The 23,181-nt window shown below is 40.2% G+C and overlaps 1 protein-coding gene and 1 long non-coding RNA gene across 2 annotated transcripts in view; one reads left to right on the top strand and one right to left on the bottom strand.

Moving 5' to 3' along the window:
* The window catches only part of tbc1d10ab (TBC1 domain family, member 10Ab), a 70,085-nt gene extending 63,785 nt beyond the window's left edge, over positions 1 to 6,300 (top strand). Inside the window, exon 9 of the mRNA XM_070887871.1 lies at positions 4,136 to 6,300. Within this exon, the coding sequence (XP_070743972.1) occupies positions 4,136 to 4,618 (483 nt within the window). The 3' untranslated portion in view covers positions 4,619 to 6,300. The remainder of the gene's footprint in view (positions 1 to 4,135) is intronic.
* The window catches only part of LOC139268970 (uncharacterized), an 86,980-nt gene that overhangs the window by 61,833 nt on the left and 1,966 nt on the right, over positions 1 to 23,181 (bottom strand). The window lies entirely within an intron of this gene.

Here is a 23,181-nt window from a genome sequence, read left to right as displayed (position 1 = left end):
TATTGTAACATTTAACTCTTCTCCAATGCCCTCATCACCGTCTTACTCAAGCCCAGTCATCAAGTATCCCTCACCCTGATGCATATAATTGTGTAACTACATATGTCTCAAACTGCAGTTAACTGTACTCTGGCACAGCCATATCCCAATAGCATGTAAACTTGTACAACATAGTTGTACGGATCATGTCTATAATTCCCTACAGTGCTTTCCTGATCTTGGTTGTGCCATCAATGAACTAGAAAGGAATGACTTCATCTAGGGCAGAAGTTGTTCAGTCGCTTTTAACATAAGGGTGACGGTCATTCAAGGGTTCCATCTCACCGATGCAGGCTTCGTTTTGGATGGGGGTGCGGGGAGAAACAAACCGCCATGGAAATCGTGAAAGGAAAGTTGAACCTAAAGTTTGAGCAATTCTGTGGATTTGGGGAAGATTTGGTTCCAAACTTACCAATGTGCTCTTCAGAATTAGTCGGTGTTATTTTGGTGCCATTATAACTAGGTGGAGATACTTCTATTCAGACCAGGATGCAAAAAGTTATTCTGACAGTATTCCTTCAACGAGGGGTCCAAATGTTATTTGAAGAGCATTTTAAGAGAACCCTTGGGCAAATTTGATATGCTGGCAGGTGAGCAAACACAAACCCTTGTTAAGTCATTGTAGGGTCACATCGATGTCATGATAGAAGAGCTTGATTAATAAGATTATTTTTAACAATGTTTGTGTCTGACTGCACTTCCATCTGCAGGGATGTTATGCATATCCACCTAATCATGCAAGCTCACACTTTCACACACAAACTTAACTGGACCAGCCACACACACACTGTGCCTACAAGAGCTGGACAGAGGCTGGTTTTCGGCGGCGAGTGTCTCACCTTCTGACTCCAAAGCCTTTCCACCATCTACAAGGCACAAGTCAGGAATGTGATGGAACACTCTCCACTTGCCTGGATGAGTGCAGCTCTAACGACACACAAGAAGCTGGACACCATCCAGGACAAAGCAGCTCACTTGATTGGCACCCCATCCACCACCTTAAACATTCACTCCCTCCACGACCAGCGCACCGTGGCTGCAGTATGTACCATCTACAAGATGCACTGCAGCAACTCGCCAAGGCTTCTTCGATAGCACCTCCCAAACCCGTGAATTCTACCACTTAGAAGGACAAGGTCAGCAGGTGCATGGGAACAGCACCCACCTGCAAGTTCCCCTCCAAGTCACACACTGTTCTGACTTGGAAATGTATCGCTGGGTCAAAATCCTGGAACTCCTTCCCTAACAGCTCTGTGGGAGTACCTTCACCACATGGATTGCAGTGATTCAAGGTGGCTACTCACCACCACTATCTCTAGAGCAATTAGGGATGGGCTATAAATGCTGGCCTTGCCAGTGCCATCCACACCCTGTGAACAAATAATAAAGAAAAACACTAAGGAGCCAGACGTTTTAACCTTCAAAAGTCAATTTGCAGACATGTTACCAGAGTTGCTCCCAGTGTCATTATCTGAAACACTTTAAGTAAATGAATGTTGAAGATAGGTTTGTGCACAAGTGTTCAGTTGGTTGGCTTTTATCTAAAATAAAACTTGTTTGTGCATTCATGAAATAGTTTATCCTACAGACTCTCTCTTTCTTGTGTTTAAAATTAGACACATTTTCAATGCAGGATAATTCAGAATATTGAGGAACTGTTGGAACCTCCTGAAGCGCACATACAGCTCCCCATCATGTTAACACATCTGGGGAGTCTTGACAGATTCCCAGATTGAACTCGGGGAACTTCCTTCAAACTGAAATAAAATCAGTCAGAACCTCCCCTTGTGTTTTCGATTTTGAATCCTTACCCAAGGCTGGTGGAAACTTTGGCTGAGAAATTGGTTTCTTGTCAGAAGTGGGTGACATGCCCAGAACATGTGCTCGAAGACTTACTCCAAATTTCTATAAAAGCGGCGAAATGCCTCGCATGTTGCGCCCAGTTTCTGCCAAATTCGGAAGTGGTGTCCTAAAACAGGTGTTAGTGCCCTGATCAACATTTAAGGAGCCGAAGGCCTGTTTCAGATGGGAGACCTGGACACTCGGAAGTTGCCGGCTTCCAATTTGGCAGCCAGTGCACTTCCAGGGATGATTCGGCTCGGGATATTACTTGAAATTCATCCTCCGAATACTCATTTAGCGCCCAGAAATCTGACGAGGCATGGGCCAAGTGATTATTTTCATATCTGGTGAATCCATTGTGGCCTCAACTATTTACTCCCAATACTTCATGAGCTCTGATGTGCTAATATTTTGATGAGTCTGCACTAAATCTTTCCAACACTGAGGTAACAACATAAGTTGCTTTTGAAAGCTTATCAGATTAGAGAGCTACAGTAAAAGATTTATCCTCATGAATTTGCACCACATCTGTTCTAGTCTGCTCCAGCATCTTTTGTGCCACAAAAAGTAGTTTAGGAGGTTTAATATTACTTCAGCATGAATGTTGTCCATATTACCTACTGGTTGTATAGCCGTTATTAGAATAGTTGTTTTACTTTGTTCATAATCTTTATCTAGTACATGGTATAATCTTTATCCAGTACACAGTATAACAATATGGAAATGTCTGGAGCCTGTACTGTAATATTGGCTACTTCCCAGCACATACCACAGCCATCTGGAGCTTTTAATGGAAATCTAAGATGTGGTTGGGGAAAAAAAGTGATCAACTCTGTAGGAGATGGAATACTTCATGAAACAGCATAGTTTTTGCTAGTAGCTTGTCTCCACTTTTTGTTTCTGTTACTTTACATGATTTGTATTTTAACATTTTTAAGGTTTGAGGATTATATTTTGCCTTAATGCATTGAGGAGTGGTGGTAAACCCCAATAAACAGAATTTGCACATTTGTGCTGTCCCCTGTTGGACATTTATAGAACCCTCTCTTTTCCCCCCCCCCCCCAACCTCCCAGCCCAGCTTTCTCTCCTTCCATGCCATTGCATCTTCCTTCTGCTTGCATGGTAGTTGGGGTAATATAGACCATTGAGTTGTTGCTGTATGATCTACAGATAGAAATGACTTAAAATGGGGCAGTAATACTAGGATTATAATACTAAATGGTGCAGCACGTTTCAACCCTGAAAATGCAATATTTTCTGACAAATCTATTTTAAATTTTCAACTACTTTGTTCAACAAAAATAGGTTAGGACCCACAAAAAGCATACAAAAAAATTAGTGGCTTTTAGTGCATTGTGCATCAACATTTTTTTAAGTGAAATAAGGACAATCAATTGCATAGTATTACATTGTATTTACAGCACAGAAACTGGCCGTTCAGCTCCAGTCCATACTGGTATTTATGCTCCACACGAGCCTTCTCTCACTTTTCTTCATCTCATCCCATCAACATATCCTTCAATTCTTTTTACCCTCGTATAGTTATCTAGCTGTCCCTTAAATGCATCTATGCTACTCGCCTCAACTGTCCCTTGTGGTAGTAAGTTCCACATTCTAACCACACTCTGGGTAAAGAAGTTTCTCTTGAATTCCCTATTTGATTAGTGACTTATTTTTGGCTCCTAGTTCTGGTTTCTCCCACAAGTGGAAACATCTCTACATCTACCCTTTCATAATCTTAGCGGCCTCAATTTTTTCTCTCTTTTTTTCTAGAAAAAAAAAAGTCCCAGTCTATATAATCTTTTCTGATAGCTATAAGCCCTCAGTTCTGGTATAATTCTAAGAAATCCTTTTTGCACCTTCACATCCTTTTTATAATCTGAAAAGACTTGCATTTATGTAGCGCCTTTCAGCACATCCCAAAGTGCCTTTACAGTGTAGTCACTTGTAATATAGGAAACGTGGCAAACAATTTGCGCACAGTAAGGTCCCACAAACATCAATGTGATGATGACCAGATAATCTGTTTTAGTGAAGTTGATTGAGGGATAAATATTAGCCAGAACACCCCTGCTCTTCCCTGAAATAGTGCCATGGGATCTTTTACGTACACCTGAGGGGGCAGACGGGGCCTCGGTTTAACATCTCATCCGAAAGACTGAGGAGACAAGAACTGTTCGCAGTACTCGTCAATTTTTAAAAAAAGGGTATACAACTATGAATAAAATACCTTTACTGTATTTTTTTAAACAGATAATCGAACTTCCTATCACAGAAAGGGAGGTTGAAAAAGAACATTTAATTCAGTTGAAGAAGTGGAAGGACACACATGGTGACCTCCAGTACCAGCCTCCTCCTCGATTGCATAGTGCTAAAGCTATCAATGAGGCTGAGCCTCATTCTCATAAAGCCTTGGTACAGATGCCCTCCATAGTGGTACACTCCCCACCTGTCTCCCCATCTTCTGATTCAAGCAGCAATTCAAAGAAGAAAAAGGGTAAGAAAAATGCAAAAGAACAAAAGAAAGAAAAGAAAAAGACGGTAAAAGTAGAACCAATAGCAAATGGATGTGCCCCTGATGAGACCAAAAGAATTTTAAAAGATGAACAACGTGTTATCCAACCGGCAGATATTGCAGAAGAGCTGAATCAATCATTGCTGAAAAAGGACTCTCAATTGCAGCAGTCTGAACAGAGTCTCAGCTCAGAGGGAACTGAACAGGACACCTACTTATGAAATGAATCATTCCAGTACCCGGAGAAAGCAACATTTGACATTTGAATCATTCCTTAAGTGAACTGACTTTTGGATGGCAAAATGGAGCCATTAGTATTGTATGTTTATACTTGATGTCGTTGACCAGGTATAGTGACCCTTTCATGGCTTAACATAGTGTCTTTAAATATGAGGCGTTAGTAAAAACTTTGAAGTATCACGTTTTGTTTCTACTATTTGATTTGTGTGGTTAAACAATTCTAAGAACTGGCCAAAACCAGGAACATAATTTATCAGCTCGTGAAACTATTTAGGAAGAATCTGCTTTATATGTTCACCTTTAGTGGTTTTATGTTTAACTCTTAAAACTCTAATTGAATGAATTGTTAGCTGTCATCAGCAGAGCACATGTTTTTTTTGGGGGGGAAATGTAAATATTTTTACAATATTTTTTTCCAGTCAGCAATGTCTTGTATGGAGTTTCTGTAGTATTATAAAGATTTCCTCTTGGTTTTTGTTCGAAGTGAAGATGAATGATATTTATAGGACTTTTTTCCTTGATTATTCTTTGGTCAGATACTGCTCGGCTCCCATTTCCATTTTGAAGTAACAATGAATTCCAGTAAGAAGGAAGAGACTTATTGTTGAGCTTTTGTTCAGACTAGCTTCAGCACAGATGTTAATTACAATTATTTGAATTAATTTAACACTGCATGTGTGCGCGCATGTGGGGGGAGGGGGGCAGAGGAGGAGAATACCCTTTTCTGTTCATTCAGACAAACTAGGTTTCTGGCTCGGGATGGAGGTGGTATTGCCGTAAGTTTGAGAGATTAAAACACTTTGTGCACATACGTGTATATTCATTTATTTGTAACATTTCTACTATGTACAGAAAAAATAGGCGAGCAGAAGAAATTGTGACTGGGTATAAACATGCCACTTTAATAAATGTTTTCCATACAATGTTGAGAATGCCATATATGCAGTAGTGAGCAGGATAATTAACCACGACACCTTACAAAAACTATGTACTTTCTAATTGAACTTTCTAGCACTTTTTTTCCTTAATTTTGAGGAATGTAAATTTAAGAAGCTGGTTTACAAGAGGGTTTTTATGAATCCTCTTGATAAACTGATGACGGACCAGAGTATGGGTGTTTGCTGCTCTTGTATAATCCAGCTATTTTTCTACATAATTACCAATGCACAATGGATTTGCAACAATTGTTAAGGTATTTAAGTGCTATTGTAAACCTACTTGATCAAGAAAAATCTTTTCTCCTTTCCTATATGTAGAATATAAGAACACAATACTATATATTCCCTAATTTTGAGTTTTATTGCTCTACATTCCTTGAGACTTAAAACCGCCAAATATAGTCATGTGCAAATATAAGGTTAAACTGTCTGGCCTGGCTTTAAGTCAATATACTTTTTTGTATTTGAAGAATCATAAACTATTTGTGTCAGTTTGTTTTGTTACATGCCATCTACCATAAAAATACTTGGAGCTTGTTGAATATTGTTTAATTCTATGTGGCCATGTAATATAAGCACCACAAGCATAACGCAATTTAATTTGTTTCTGTGCTTCCCTACAAACTGCTACATGCATTCATGAGTTCCTCTAAGCTACACGGCTTTATTTTACCTTCCTTATACTATGAATTCATAATGAAATCAATAAAATATTCTGGAAAGCATTTATTTTGTTCAGTTTTCTTTTTTCTCCAGGTTGTTATCCTCAATAGATTAGTGAACTTGGGGACAAGGAGGTGAGCTTGCTGTAGTTGTTTGTTTTCTTTCATTAGTAACACACACCACTTATAGTTGTAATGCCCAGCATCTAAGATGTAGAATGTTTTAAGTAGTTTTTTTCATGGTGTAAAAATGATATATTGCCATTACCATAGCAATCACATCCAGCAAACCTGCAGCTATTTTCACACACAATGCATCTGCATGATTAGGAAAAAAATGTAGTGCCAACAATGTTTTAAGACAAAGGTGCAAAAACACCCAGCCTTACCCCTCTGCCACTACCCACTGTTCTGTCTGAAATCAAATCAGATGAGTCAGAACTTCTTCATCTCAGCAATGGGAAAACCAAAGCCATCCTGTTTGTCTCCTGCCAGAAATGTTGCATTTTAGCCTCAATACCACTCATGTTCCTAGCTGTTTGGTGAACCCAACCTGTTTGATCTTAGACTGGATAGAGTTTGAAGCTCAGTTAATCACCAAGACCACCTATTTCTACTTCTGTAACCACATTGGTCTCTGTCCTTACTACTGTATTAGTGATCAAAACACTGTCCTAGGAGAATGCAGTAGTAAGTTTCTATCTCTTGCCGTGTGGAAACTGATTCAATAGTAGCTTTCAAAAGGGAACTGAATAAGTATTTAGATAGAGTAAAGAAAGAGAAACTTTCCAATGGCTGAAGGGTCAATAAACAGAAGACACAGATTTAAGGTGATTGGCAAAAGAACCAAAGACAAATCCTAACCATTCGATGCGTAAAGTTTTTCCTCATTTTCCTCTGGTTCTTTTGCCAATCACCTTAAATCTGTGTCCTCTGTTTATCGACCCTTCAACCATTGGAAAGTTTCTCTTTCTTTACTCTATCTAAATCCTTCATGATTTTAAACACCGCCATCAAATCTCCTCTTGGCCAGAAAAATGGCAGGGGAAAGAGCCAGGGAATGGGACTAACTGGATTACTCATTGAAAGAGCCGGCGCAAACTTGATGGGCCAAATGACCTCCTGTACTGCACTATTTTATGATTCTGTGCCATAGGACAGATTTTAGAGAGAGACTCCTCACAATCTGGGAAGGAGAAAATCACTCTACCCTGCTGTTGCATGTGTTTTCCCATCCATTCACTCGGGTCATACTAGAATTGTTGGAAGGACCAGGTTCCCCACAGCTGGGAAATGATATAGGGAATCTAAAGAAATGGGAAGAGATGTACATTTTAAGGGAGAAGTGAAGTGACCAATTGTACAATACTCAAAGTGGAAAAAGAGAGGGGGGGGAAACTGCCAAACTTGTAAACTAATCAGAATAATACAGCACAGGAGGAGGACAGTCAGCCCATCGAGACTGTGCCGGCTCTTCCAAAGAGCAATCCAGTTAGTCCCATTTACCCTGCTCTTTCATCATATCCCTGCAATTTTTTTTCTCCTTCAAGTATTTATGTAATTCCCATTTGAAAGCTATTGAATTTGTATCCAACACCCCATCAGGGAAGTGCTTGCCAAATCCTAACCACTCGATGCGTAAAGTTTTTCCTTACTTTCCTCTGGTTCTTTTGCCAATCACCTTAAATCTGTGTCCTCTGTTTATCGACCCTTCAGCCATTGGAAAGTTTTTCTTTCTTTACTCTATCTAAATCCTTCATGATTTTAAACACTGCCATCAAATCTCCTCTTGGCCTTCTCTGCTCTAAGGAGAACAATCCCAGCTTCTCCAGTCTAGCCACATAACTGTAATCCTGGAACCATTCCAGTAAATCTCAAATGTACCTCTTCATAAAGTGTGGTGTCCAGAATGGGACACAGTACTCCAACTGGAGCCGAACTAATGTTTTATAAAGGGTTAGCATAACTTCCTGACTACTGTTCCATACTACTACTTTCATATGACTCGAAGCTTATAATGCGATGTCTAGTTTGGCTATCCATTTGATGGCCTCCTGAGATGCTGAGTTCCATAAGGAAAAATAATAAATGATCGATACTAATGAAATCAAACTTCATAAGTACTGCTCTAGGAGGAGATTTGTAATTATCAGGAATTCATTACTGAGATTTAAGCTACTTAAATCTGCTGTTTCACTCTAATGCTCATGAGCTAGAACCATATCCGGTAAATTTTGGTGGCATAAAAAGCATTTCCTGACACATGTCAAAATGATTTATTGCAGTTTATTTTGAGACAAATTGTGCTGTGGGACTTGATGCTTGATTTATTTGTGAAGTGTACCATTTCCGGGGTTGGATTCCATTAGATTAAATAGAGTTTCTGCCAATGGGAGGTTGTTGTAACAGCACTAACAAAAACTGACAAAGTGGCTACAATACTCAATTTTTGAAAGGCGATAATTTAAATTTCAAAAATCTGATCTTCCACAAAATAGCGCAGCCACATATAATTAGCTAATTTATATTGCAGTAAAACTGAATGAGTTTGAGTTTAACTATGTAAATACAACTGGTTCATCTAAAATGGACAATTTCATTGACTGTTGTGCCGTTGCAATTTTGCAGGCCAGTCTAGCTGCAAAGAACATGATTCATAATTACCCTATATTCTGCTATACGTTTGATCCAAGCAATGATGTTGCAGCACCTACATGTAAAACCTGCATGCAATCAACTATTATGCTAATTTTCTGTGATGAGCTGGTCAAGCTCAACTCTTGGTTGACTGAACTTGTTTAAAGAACCATTGTGTCCGTCCCAGTCATGGAGAGCAGGATGGTTCTTCGCAAGAGGCGGCCATCATTTACTGTTCTATCAATACAAAGTTCTTGATTCTAGGATAATAATTTGTAGCAGTATGCTTCCCACTGTCTAGGGAAGAGAAAGTATGTGTACCATTTATATACTAAAGTAGTACATCTCCTGTGACACTGCACACAGTACGTCAGAATGTGGTCACTTACTAACCTGTCACTAATGTCTTCCCATTGCAGTTTCCCTTTTTCTGCTTCTCTTCACTTTCTCCCATTAACTTCTTTTGTTTTTGGGGTGTGGTAAGGCAGGGAAAGGAGAAGTCAAAGCCTGTAGGATACATTTGGAACATGATTGTGGACAAAATGGCCCTCAACTGCTCCTTTTCCATCTCCTCCCCCAATCACGCATGGTTCCCCCCAACCCATTGCTCCCATTGCATTCCCTACCCCTTCACATACTCCCCTTCCTAGCATCTCTCTCACCCATCACTATTCCTACCTTCTTTCTGCTTAACTACTGTATCCTCACTTGCTCTGCTGTCCCTCTCCATTCGCTCCTATTCCCCCCCCCCCACCCCCAAGGCAGGTGATGAAAGGTAAAAGACCCTGGCCCTTGCCATTTATACTTAATTCCCTTCATAGGTCTCCCTCGTAGGTTTCCATGGCTTTCAAAATTCAACATTTAAAAAAAAATTAAATTAAAATGAGGAAAGTTGCTGTCTACCCTTCTCTCTTTAATCTGCCTCTCCCATAGGTGTTAGAAATTTGATAGAGTATTCAAACAGGCTCATTTAGACAGGCTTTGAAAATTCACAGACCCCCAAGTCAAAGCTACTACATGCTGCTCAGCATGTTGCATTAACTCATCAATCAACTTGACATTTTCGGACCTTGGGTAGCGAGCCAATAAAACGTTAAAAGACTTTCAATTGAGCCAATAAGGTCAAAGAAGGCGAGTTCATTTCATTTCTGTAAATTGATCCAGGTATAAAGTACTGCTATTTTGACCATGTGTCTCAGTAAGAACAAAGACCTGGCTTGAAGCCAAGCAGTTTGTTGCTCTCTGGAAAGATTAAAAAGTTAAAACTACCATCGGAGTTCGTATTTCATTGGAAATTAAGAGATCTAACAAAATTGGAATCTATGTCACAGGTGTATGTGATGAGCACTGATTCATTTTGTCAACAAACCACAAGTGGATAACTAGTTTGCTTCAAAATTCAACTTTTAAAAATTGAATTAATAACATCTGTCTTTCATTTCTCCTTATCTGGCCTCAGTGTCTTCCTTCCCCAATCCTATCAACTTAATGCAACGCAAGATGAGCTTATAACCTTAAACAAAGACTATGTAAATTTTAACCCAGTGAAGCTTTTGTAATTTGCCCCCTTGTTTTGACATTAGAAATTTCACTTACTGAAAAAAAACGATGAAAAAAATTTCAGCAAGCATTAAGTAATTTTTAGGAACCTGATAGCCATCATTGAAAAGATCTATAGGTACTTGAGTTTTCATTTGCGCACACCACATACTGAATTTAATACATAACCACTCAAATCTCCTGTGGCATTGTACATGAAGTCCAGGCCAAGTGCTGTATTCAGGTCAAGCTGGATTAAAGAAGGTAGAGGGGATAATGGCTTAAATTTAGGCAGGCATATAAAAATAATTGGTGTACGGAGGACTCCAAAAAAATATTGTTTAAAGAATTATGGCAACTGACCGAAGGATAGCTAGCCTTCCTGACCATGTAGATAGTGTGCTGATAGCATCAATATCATTGCAGAAAATTACTAGGAGAAAATTCAAACTCTCGTGACAATACTGTACTCAGTTTAAAATCTTAAATGAAGTATGTAATAATTAAGTCTATACTCTAGACCATCGAGTCTTAATAGTCTACACAATGAATGGAAATGAATTAACACAGTGACTTAGTGTCCTATGAGTAATAGTAATCACGTCACTCTCAATGTTCAAACACTGTCACAAAGCAATTAAAGCTAATGGTGCCTTGGGTATATACCCAGAACAATTGAACTAAATTCTACAGCAGTTATATTAAGGCTTTAAAATGTACTGATTCGATAAAATTTAGAATGCCTTGTTCAGTTGTTACCAGCTGACAAAATATATATTTGCATTAGAAAATAGCAGCAAGAATAAAGGGGATAAACTGACGAAAGATTAGTAGTTTAAACCCCATAAAAAGCTAGTTAAAGGGAAGACCTCATTAAGGGTATATTAAATATATCATGGGACAGATTATTTAAAAGCTATGAAAATGAATGAAAAGTTAATTTAGAACAGAATTTAGGAAAATGTCTTTACTCTGAAATATTTGGAATAATTACCTGGTAAAATGAAAGGCAAAAATATTGGAGCTATATAATATAAATCATACACACTGTATCACTGTCACTAATAATTCAGTCACCTAATTGCCTTATTACAATAGAAGTTTCCAGTATACCTGGTTGTATTTTATTTGACACATAATCGTGAAGACTAGCTAGTGTGCACATGCAATTCAAAAACACCGAGAAATGCACTTGGAAAAAGTCAGCCATGGAATACACAAATATACATGAACTGTGATTACTGAATATTTCAGACAGATGATTAACCAGATCGTCCGTGATATGAGGGCAGATAGACATGGAAATAAAAGTAGTAGATGTGTGTTAATTAGGTGGACAAGGCTATTGACTGGGTGAAAAGAATACATTGGGAAATCAAGCTGGTGGATGAGCAAATGGGCAGAGAAGTATGCAAAGGTAATGGTAACAGATAAACAGAGAAATAGGCAGATGGGCAGGTATATAGAGAACAGTTGGTAAAGAATACACGAGTGGATCACCAAAAAAACATTAACTATATAATCAACACATGATGACAAACTTCTTCAGAAATAGAAAACGCTTAACATAAAATTATTCAGCAACCCACCTAATGACTGAATGTCGCCAAAAACAAAATGCCATGGCAACATTTTAAAACATTCCAGAGACAAAATGGGGTTTTGTGTTCCAATACTTACCAACCAATCAAGAACACAGGAATGGTCTGTGACGCACTTCACTTCACACCACACCTGTGATTATGTTCCAGACCAGGTTTCCCTAAACCTTAATCTATCCAGTTTGTGTTTGCTCAATAATCTGAGGATAATAATACATACCTGATGTGGAGCTTTTACATATGAGTCATTATGTCAAGATGTGCATCAGGCAGGTAATTTAATATTTCCTGGTGCACTATCTGACTTGGGGCATAATTTAAGATGAAGGGAGAGAGAAAGGCATTTTGAATTTGTTAATACCATAAATGTTGTCTCTGTGGTTGATCTATGGATGAGGATTGAATAATAAGCACCCCACCCAAAGAAAATGTGATAGTAGCTACACACATCCTTGCAGGCTGATGGAACCAGATAATCTGATCCTAAGCTTCTGAGTATTCAAACACTGGGACTTTCACTACTGTTTTTATTTGACCTTGTACTAACTGACTCATAACATGTGTCGCTCAGTGATAGTAAGGGAATCTTTAAGAATTCAAAATACTGGACGTAAAGGTCAAATAAGTCACTTATTTAAGATAAGTTGATATTTGGACCCTATCAGCAATCTGAAAGGATACATAGGCATTAAGATTGTGATCCATTCCTAAGTCTTTTCCTGGTTATCAGTTTCCTTAAACCTGTTTCCATTATCGCCAGTTTGTTCCAGTCCTTGGTAACATTGTAGCAGAAAAACATTGCGAGTAACTGCTTATCAAAGCAGGTTGATTTAAGAAATTCTTGCTGCAGAAATAAATAAGCACTAAAAATAAGCTGCGGAAGACGGCGCTTAAAAAAAAATCGTATCAAAGTACAAAAACAGATTTTTTTTAATTCAGTTTTCAGAACCTTTAGTTTAATTTGTGTTTTGCAACCATTTCACAGGAAAGGGTGTTCATCCTTCACTCCCAGCCTATTAGTCATGTTAAATCTGTGATGTCATCAAAAGAAACCACTGGGAGGAACAGTCAACACGAGGGAGTCACAGCAACTAGAAAACAATAAAGAATATTCAAGGATGCTTTTTTGGGGAGGGAGGTATTTTATTAAGCCGTTTTGGCATTTAATATTCAACACCAATCTGTGATCGTTTCACAGTCATATAATTGGATTGAATCATTACCTCCGTAACCTTTACCGTCACATTCTCTAATTACTGTTTGAACTTCAATAGCAATTAACTGATGTGAATATCTAGCAGTGCTCTTTCACCTCAAGCCCAATCCTGACCAAATTTCTCTCCTGTAGGTGCTGACTGCAACCAGCAATCCTTCGGTATCCTACTCAAACAGCCATTCTTCCCGTGAGAGCCCAGGTGCCAAGTGTCAGTGGGGTTTTCACCCATGGAAGGGGTACCACTGTTGAGCCAATCATAGCTTCATTTGAAATTCATTATCCAAAAAGGGCTTCTGGGAAAGGAGCAGGAGCCCAATCTGATTTCCTTCCTCTGTATCTGACCACCCATACCCCATCTGGAGCAGAGGTCATATGTCGCATTCCAGCTGTTTACTCTGAGAAGGACACACTTAAAAGGTGATCTAATTGTGATTGTTAAAATGATAAAGGGATTCAATAAGGTAGATACAGAGAAACGATTTGCTCTGGTGGGAGAACTCAGAACAAGGGGGCATGATCTTAAAGTTAGAGCTAAGCTATTTAGGAGTGAAATTAGGAAGCACTTTTTCCACACAAGGTAATGGAAATCTGGAACTCTATACCCCAACAGGCAGTGAATACTTTTGTTGGTAAGAGTATCCAGGGATATTGAGCAAAGATGGATAAATGGATAAAAAAAAAGGTACAGGTTAATGGTGTAACAAACTCAATGGTCTGAATGGCCCACTCCTGTTCCTATGCTAACTCAGTGCAGTCTACTTGTCATAACTACGCACTGCTTGTCTCTATGGCTCAGTATTTGCACATTAAGCCATCAGTGGAACCAGATTTGTTTTTACCTCCTCCCTCAGTGGGGTGAGTCCACTCTTCTGTGACTGTTCACGTATAAGCTATGCTAAGTGTTGGCAGGCTAGTCCACAATAGGATATCCCACAATCTATTTGGATTCTGACCTCACCTAACTTCCAAACACATGCACTTTCCAGGGGGAGTCACTCGATAATTATTTCCCCCAGGTGTAGTCAATTATAGTGCTCACCATAAAGTGAGAATTGAACCTGGGACCTTCTGGCTTGCATAGCTCAGTTACATATTGTCATTGCCCAAATGAGCTGCCAGGGAAGTCCCTGGAAACTAGGAAACTTTTTAAACAGTGGATGTGTTGCACGTTTCTGACATGCTGATGCTTCCTCCCAATATTATCCTCTGACAATGTCACAATTCCGTCAATATAAATTGGCTCCCCAACATTTTCATTAATGATTTGGATGAAGGCATTACAGCAATCATTTGTAAATTTGCAAACAGAAAAATATCCATGGGATAAGTAATTTATACCAAATTAATAGGTTTGCAGGCCGACTTATGTAAGTTTGATTCAGCCAAAGTGTCACAGACGTCCTTTAATGTGAACAAGTGCAGCATCATGTATTTGGGGTAGGGAAACTCCGGGCATGTTTATGCTATCCAGGGCTATGCATTAAAGATTATAGATTGAGAGAGAACTGGATTAATAGTTGACAAACTGTTAAAATGCACAAGCAGTATGAGGTGGTAGAGAAGACAAATGGGGCTCTAGGATACATTGCAAGGACTATTGACTATAAACAAAGGGCATTGTACTTGGGGAAGGATGCAGGATACTTAGGTTCTGGAGAAGGTACAGGGTGGGTGACAAATGATAGCTCGGCTTAGGGCTATTAGTTACCAGGATAGGCTCCAAGAAGACACTAAAAATATCCCAATAGTGGATAATCAAGGGGCTATAGGGAGGGAGAAACTTACAATCACTATCACTAAAGAAGTAGTACTCGGTAAAATAATAGGACTAAAGGCGGACAAGTTCCCTGGACCCGATGGCTTACATCCTAGGGTCTTAAAAGAAGTGGCTGCAGAGATAGTGGATGCATTGGTTATAATCTACCAAATTCCATGGATTCTGGGGAGGTCCGAGCAGATTTGAAAATCGCAAATGTAACACACCTATTTAAAAAAAGAGGCAGACAGAACGCAGGAAACTATAGACCAATTAGCCTAACATCTGTCATTGGGGAAAATGCTGGAGCCCATTATTAAGGAAGCAGTAGCAGGACATTTGGAAAAGCATGATTTAATCAAGCAGAATCAACATGGTTTTATGAAAGGGAAATCATGTTTGACAAATTTGCAGGAGTTCTTTGAGGATGTAATGAGCAGGGTGGATAAGGGGGAACCAGTGGATGTGGTGTATTTGGATTTCCATAAGGCATTCGATAAGGTGCCACATAAAAGGTTACTGCAAAAGATAAAAGTTCACGGGATTGGGGGTAATACATTAGGCTAACTAACAGAAAACAGAGTCGAGATAAATGGATAATTTTCCGGTTGGCAAACAGTAACTAGTGGGGTGCCGCAGGGATCGGTGCTGAGACCTCAACTATTTACAATCTATATTAATGACTTGGATGAAGGGACTGAGAGCAAGATAGCCAAGTTTTCCTCATAATACAAAGAAGGGTGGGAGAGCAAATTTTGAGGACACAAGAAATCTGCAATGGGATATAGACAGGCTAAGTGAGTGGGCAAAAATTTGGCGGAGTATAATGTGGGAAAATGTGAGGTTATTCACTTTGGCAGCAAAAATAGAAAAGCAATTTATAATTTAAATGGAGAAAAATTGCAAAGTGCTGCAGTACAGAGGGACTTGGGGTCCTTGTGCATGAAACACAAAAAGTTAGTATGCAGGTACAGCAAGTAATCAGGAAGGCAAATGGAATGTTGGCCTTTATTGCAAGGGGGATGGTGTATAAAAGCAGAGAAGTCCTGGTACAACTGTACAGGGTATTGGTGAGGCCACACCTAGAGTACTGCAAGCAGTATTGGTCTCCGTATTTAAGGAAGGATATACTTGCATTGAAGGCAGTTCAGAGAAGGTTCATTCACTAGGTTGATTCCGGAGATGAGGGGGTTGACTTATGAAGATAGGTTGAGTAGGTTGGCCTATACTCATTGGAGTTCAGAAGAATGAGAGGTGATCTTATCAAAACATATAAGAAAATGAGGGGGCTCGACAAGGTGAATGCAGAGAGGATATTTCCACTCATGGGGAAACTAAAACTAGGGGACATAGTCTCAGAATAAGGGGCCGCCCATTTAAAACTGAGCTGAGGAGGAATTTCTTCTGAGGGTTGTAAATCTGTGGAATTCTCTGCCCGAGAGCTGTGGAGGCGGAGTCATTGAATATATTTAAGGCAGAGATAGACAGATTTTTGAGCAATAAGGGAATAAAGGGTTATGGGGAGCGGGCAGGGAAGTTGGAGCTGAGTCCATGATCAGATCGGCCATGATCTTATTTAATGATGGAGCAGGCTCGAGGGGTCAAATGGCCTACTCTTATTTCTTATGTTTATGTTAAGAATTGGGGCTATTTATACAGGTTTACAGAGGACATGATTAAGGTTTTTAAAATGATGAAAGAATTAGATGCAGTCCAGTTGTATCAATTATTAGAGTTCAGGATTATAGGACTGCAGCACATGCTCATAAAAAGTATTGCGTTCAAAGCCAGGAAGCATTTCTTTTTGCGGAGAGCCATTACCCTCTGGAATAGGAGCTGGGTATCGATTTAATGGCTTTTTTAAAAAGGGAGCTTCCAGGAGAAGAGGACATTTGCAGTTATAAATGGTAAATATTTATAAGCTCAAATGATGATCAGTAATGGGTTTTCACGGTCTCCTGGAGCCTTACTTGATTGCCTTCGGGAGGCAGAGAGGGATTTCACAAGAGATTTTCTTAAAATGGCCACAGGCTTTATTTTCACTTTCCCAGGAAACTACATGGATAGTGGGTGGGGAGAGTTACATAGAAAATAGGTGCAGAAGCCTGCACCACCATTCAATAAGATCATGGCTGATCATTCCTTCAGTACCCCTTTCCTGCTTTCTCTCCATACCCCTTGATCCCCTTAGCTGTAAGGGCCATATCTAACTCCCTCTTGAATATATCCAATGAACTGGCATCAACAACTCTCTGCACCAGGGAATTCCACAGGTTGACAACTCTCTGAGTGAAGAAGTTTCTCCTCATCTCAGTCTTAAATGGCCTACCCCTTATCTAAGACTCTGTCCCCTGGTTCAGGACTTCCCCAACATCGGGAACATTCTACCCGCATCTAACCAGTACCGTCCCGTCAGAATCTTATGTTTCTATGAGATCCCCTCTCATCCTTCTAAACTCCAATGTATAAAGGCCCAGTTGATCCAGTCTCTCCTCATATGTCAGTCCTGCCATCCTGGGAATCAGTCTGGTGAACCTTCGCTGCACTCCCTCAATAGCAAGAACGTCCTTCCTCAGATTAGGAGACCAAAACTGAACACAATATTCCAAGTGAGGCCTCACCAAGGCCCTGTACAACAGCAGTAGGACCTCCCCGCTCCTATACTCAAATCCCCTAGCTATGAAGGCTAACATACCATTTGGCTTCTTCACCGCCTGCTGTACCTGCATGCCAACTTTCAATGACTGATGTACCATGACACCCAGGTCTCGTAGTACCTCCCCTTTTCCTAATCTGCCGCCATTCAGATAATATTCTGTTTTCGCGTTTTTGCCCCAAAAGTGGATAACCTCACATTTATCCACATTATACTGCATCTGCCATGCATTTGCCCACTCACCTAACCTGTCCAAGTCACCCAGCAGCCTCCTAGCATCCCCCTCACAGCTCACCGGACCGCCACCCAGTTTAGTGTCATCTGCAAACTTGGGAGATATTACACTCAATTCCTTCATCCAATGTATATTGTAAATAGCTGGAGTCCCAGCACTGAGCCCTGCGGCACTCCACTAGTCACTGCCTGCCATTTTGAAAAGGACCCGTTTATCCCGACTCTCTGCTTCCTGTCTGCCAACCAGTTCTCTATCCACGTCAGGATATTACCCCCAATACCATGTGCTTTAATTTTGCACACCGATCTCTTGTGTGGGACCTTGTCAAAAGCCACTTGAAAGTCCAAAAACACCACATCCACTGGTTCTTCCTTGTCCACTCTACTAGTTACTTCCTCAAAAAATTCCAGATTTGTCAAGATGATTTCCCCTTCATAAATCCATGCTGACTTGGACCGATCCTGTCACTGCTTTCCAAATGCGCTGCTATTTAATCCTTAATAATTGATTCCAACATTTTCCCCACTACTGATGTCAGGCTAACCGGTCTATAATTACCCGCTTTCTCTCTCCCTCCCTTTTTAAAAAGTGGTGTTACATTAGCTATCCTCCAGTCCATAGGAACTGATCCAGAGTCGATAGACTGTTGGAAAATGATCACCCAAGCATCCACTATTTCTAGTTGCACCGTAACAGGATAGGACAGGTTTGATGGGATGTTTTCCCTTCCATTTTCTGTATATTTATGTAGTCGAGGTGGGAGATGACACAGTGTTTTCAAGAAAATAGATTAATTCAAGTCAGCAAAATGGTGAGGATTAAAATAATCGTAGAATTATTTATAAGTATAATTCTTACAGTAAGATTACCTTTTTGAGATCAACTCTTATATCAGCTCCCAGTTTAAGATCATCTTTCCATGATTAAAAGCCAGTATACGTTTTTGCCATGTTCAAGTCAACTAATCACAACAAAAGTAGAGCCTGAGATCCAAGTAAAATCATTGATAAATTTTGGTAGTTTTTAATGAAGGTTAAAACTTTAGCCAATCAAAATGCAATAATTTTGTCACATTATGATGTCACTATGTAAATGTAATATTTAACCACATGACATCATCACTTCAAACATGGAGCTCCTGCACAACAGATTTACCAGCCTGGTCAAACAAGAAAAGGAAGGAAATACTCACTGAAAAAATAGAAAAAAAAACATCCCAGGTGGGCAGTCAGGTTTGGTTAAAGGTAAGAATTCATGAAAATTGTCATAAAATTGATCAAATATATTTCCCGATGAAAAATAAGCAGTGTTTCAATACTACCATTATATTAAATAACTGTTTATTGAGATGGCCAGCAATACTGCAACAGTGACCTCTTCTGGCAAAGATACGATATTACAATGACATGTATCATCAAATAATGTATTTCAGTGATGGACTACAAATAAAAATCATATGCCATTATCATGGAGATGGGGCAGCAGCACAGGATGGAGGAAAGGAGACCGAGGCAGCATTTGCTGCAAAAGGCATCAGAGTTTCATCAATGAAGTCTTCTCTTCTGTGGAATACCATCTACCTTTGACACGCCAGCTTTACCACCTCCTCCGTCACCTACCAATAAAGAGACGTTCCCTCAATCCACTATCCATCCTACAACATGCGAGCACATCAGCTCTCTTTGCCCCTACATAAGTGTGCCAATCATTATCATCTGAGTGAAAACGTTAACACCGTTAAGTGCACCCTTTCCTCGATAACTCTAACCTCCATCTATAACAGTTCCATGTCAGTCCACATTCTTATTTTATTGAAGTGAATTTCAAAATGCACACAATCAACCTACAGTTTCTTAACACTGTGCTTCTCCTGGTTGCCTATATGTGCATTTCTTTCATTAGGTGTCAGCCTTGGCTCAATTGTATTACTCTTTCCTGTAAATCTGAAGATTGTGGCTTCCAGCCACTGGACATCCAGGAAGTTCCTTGAGATTTTTGAGTGGCCTGGTTCGCATCATCATCATAATCTCTTTGCTGGCTGCTCCTCATCATTAGCTTCCTCCTTCTCTGCCCCCAAGTTGCTGTGGTGGATCTGCAGGAGGGTACATTCTAAGAATGGGTGAGCACTATCCTTTTGGGATTAAGGAGAGGGGGTGGAAGGTTGTGGTTGTGTGGTGCTTCACAGGAAGGCTACGGCGACAGTGTAAGTGTTCAGTCATTAACCTGCCGCAATGTGCTGCTGACCTCACCATCCCCCACCACAAGAGCTGAGTGTCACTCTATGAGCTCCATGCCCTTCTTAGAAACATAGAAAATAGGTGCAGGAGTAGGCCATTCGAGCCTGCACCGCCATTCAATGAGTTCATGGCTGAACATGCGGATGAAATGGTAAAGGGTAGCTCCTACTCGCTATCCAATGGCCCAAGAATTCAAGAGCAGGGAGGTTATGCTTGAACTGTATAAAACACGAGTTAGGCCACAACTGGAGTACTGCCTGCAGTTCTGGTCACCACATTACAGGAAAGATGTGATTGCACTAGAGAAGATGTCAGGCTAGATGTCGCGCCCGTGGCTTAGGGGTCCACTCCAGGCTCACAGCCAGCAGAAGGTTCCCCCAACATCTGGGGCCACTTCACCTGCGTGATCAAGGCGGAGGAGCACTGAGAGATCGGGGCCCATGAGCATCGTGATCGGGGCCCAGGAGAGCTGAGGGCCCAGGGGCAACACGGGCCAGCCCACACTGTTGTGATATCTTCACAGAGCACAGCACGCACAGTTTCCTAACATGGTAGGCAGCTCTCTCGGAAGTCTCCGGAAAAATGCTTAGTTCTGTTTATTATTAACCCTGCACTTGCAGTACACAATACGTCCACATCCACAGTGTGGAGCTACAAACATTACAAGCTTACAGACATTACACTTCTCCCTCCTTAATTAAGAAGCCATCATAACAAACATCATACATAACCTTCATGTTTATACATAACACAGGATGTACACTTTTTTTTTCCATATTTACAAATTTAACTTTACCACTTGTTTTCTGTTTCGAAGAGGATACCTTCGCTCTCGAACAGAATCTTCCAAACATGGTGTTGAATCTAAACTCATTCGAGGCTCATCCTGAGGAACGTTTTCCCCCACAGAATTTCCTTGATTTTCATTTGCACTCACTCTAACTTCAGACTCTTTGTTTTCCTGGCTCGGACTCAGACTTTCATTCTGATTCTCTCCTGGATTTGTTTCCAGCACATTGGATTTAGGATTTTCTACTGGTATATCAAAACGATCTGGTGAGTCAGAAATAATTGAATCATTCCCACCTTCAAAACTCTTGGTCAAGCACATTCCCAGGTGCTGATCATGGGGGTCACTTAATAATTTGGACCTGAATTTATTTGGTATAACCACTCTTGCACCCCACATGATACAACCTTTATCTACTGATAATTCATTCCTACGAATGAAGAATGTATGTGTATCTCTGTCTGTTACCTGGTTTGGCCATCCATTTGCAATATACTCATACACCTTTGACATCACTGGGTCACGTTTGGTTGCTCTACCAATCTCTTCAGCTGTGACTGGCAGTTCATCAATGTATGAAAAATAAAACACTTCCCTATCGAGTGCAACTTGTGAAGGGGAAGGCAATCTAGACATTGCATCAGCATTACTGTGATCAGCTGATCATCTGTATTCAATATATGTATATGCTGACAAAATCAAAGCCCATCTCTGCATTCGGGCTGCAGCTAATGTTGCAACTGGGGACTTTGGATGGAGGATTGCTGTTAGGGGCTTATGGTCTGTAACGAAGGTAAACTTACGACCATACAAGTATTTGTGAAACTTCTTTACCCCAAAAATTAATGCCAAAGCTTCTCTTTCAATTTGCGCATAATTACTCTCACTGGCACTGGGAGTGTGTGAAGCAAAAGCAAGTGGTCTCTCCTCCCCACTACTTAATACATGAGAGATTACTGCCCCCAACTCCATACGGAGAGGCATCACATGCTAGCTTAATCCCCTTAGATATGTCATAGTGAACTAACATGGTGCTCTCTACCAATTTGCTTTTACACTCCTTGAATGCTGTATCGCATTCTTTTGACCACTTCCAATGGAGATGTTTTTTCAAAAGTTCATTCAGTGGATGTAATACTGTAGCCAAATTTGGTAGGAGCTTCCCATAATAGTTCAAAAGACCCAAGAATGAACAAAGTTCAGTGACATTCCTGGGAGTGGGTGCATTTTTGATCGCATCCAATTTTTCCATGGTTGGATGTAAACCATCTTTGTTTACTCTGTACCCTAAGTACTCCACTGAGTTTTTAAATAACTCACACTTACGAGCACACTCGTACTCTATGCTTCTCTAGCCGTTTGAGGACTTCATTCAATATGTTATTATGAATTTGCCTATTTGGTGCTGAAATTAGTATGTCATCCAAATAACATACTACCCCTTCAATACCTTGCAAAATCTGGTTCATCACCCCTAGGAATATGGCAGGGGTGGAAGACACTCCAAACGGTAGCCTATTAAATTGATATAGGCCTAGATGAGTATTTATAGTCAAACATGACTTGGACTCCTCACCTAGTTCAAGCTATAAGTAGGCATTCGTAAGATCCAGTTTTGAGAAGATCTGACCCCCTGTCAGTGTTGTGAACAAATCTTCTATATTCAGCAATGTATTGGGGACATTACCCTCTAGAACCTGGTTTACGGTTACCTTATAATCAACACACAATCTTACCTTACCATCGGACTTAGGTACAACAACAATGGGTGTAGCCCAATTACATCGATCTATCTTAGTCTCTAGTCTATAGTCTCTAGTCTTTTGAGTTCTTGCTCAACTTTCTCCTTGAGTGCATATGGTACGGAACGTGGCTTGTAGTAAACCGATCTAGCGTCCTTCTGTACCCTGACACTCGCCTTTAAGCCTTGGATCAGAATGCCCGTTTTACAGAACACCTTCGGATACTTCTTGATAACCTCATCCGTTGATGAAAATCTCGCTTCCACACAGAAAATCTTACTCCAATCCAGCTTCGGTGAGCTCAACCAATTTCTTCCTAGTAAGGCAGACTATCTCCTTTCACTACTATTAGAGGCAAGTTCTGAAATTGATCTTTATATTTCACCGGTACGGTGATACGAACTACCACACGAATTTTCTCTCCCGAGTAGCCTCACAGCTCTATCTTGGATTTCTCCAGTTGGAAATCACGCAATTTGTCGAGGTACAGTGACTCCGGTACTACACTCACGGATGCACCCGTGTCAATTTCCAT

Source organism: Pristiophorus japonicus, chromosome 8 (assembly GCF_044704955.1).
Source record: "Pristiophorus japonicus isolate sPriJap1 chromosome 8, sPriJap1.hap1, whole genome shotgun sequence".
Taxonomy (NCBI): Eukaryota; Metazoa; Chordata; class Chondrichthyes; family Pristiophoridae; genus Pristiophorus; species Pristiophorus japonicus.
The sequence above is the reverse complement of the archived record's forward strand: the minus strand, read 5'-3'. Positions and strand labels throughout refer to the sequence as shown.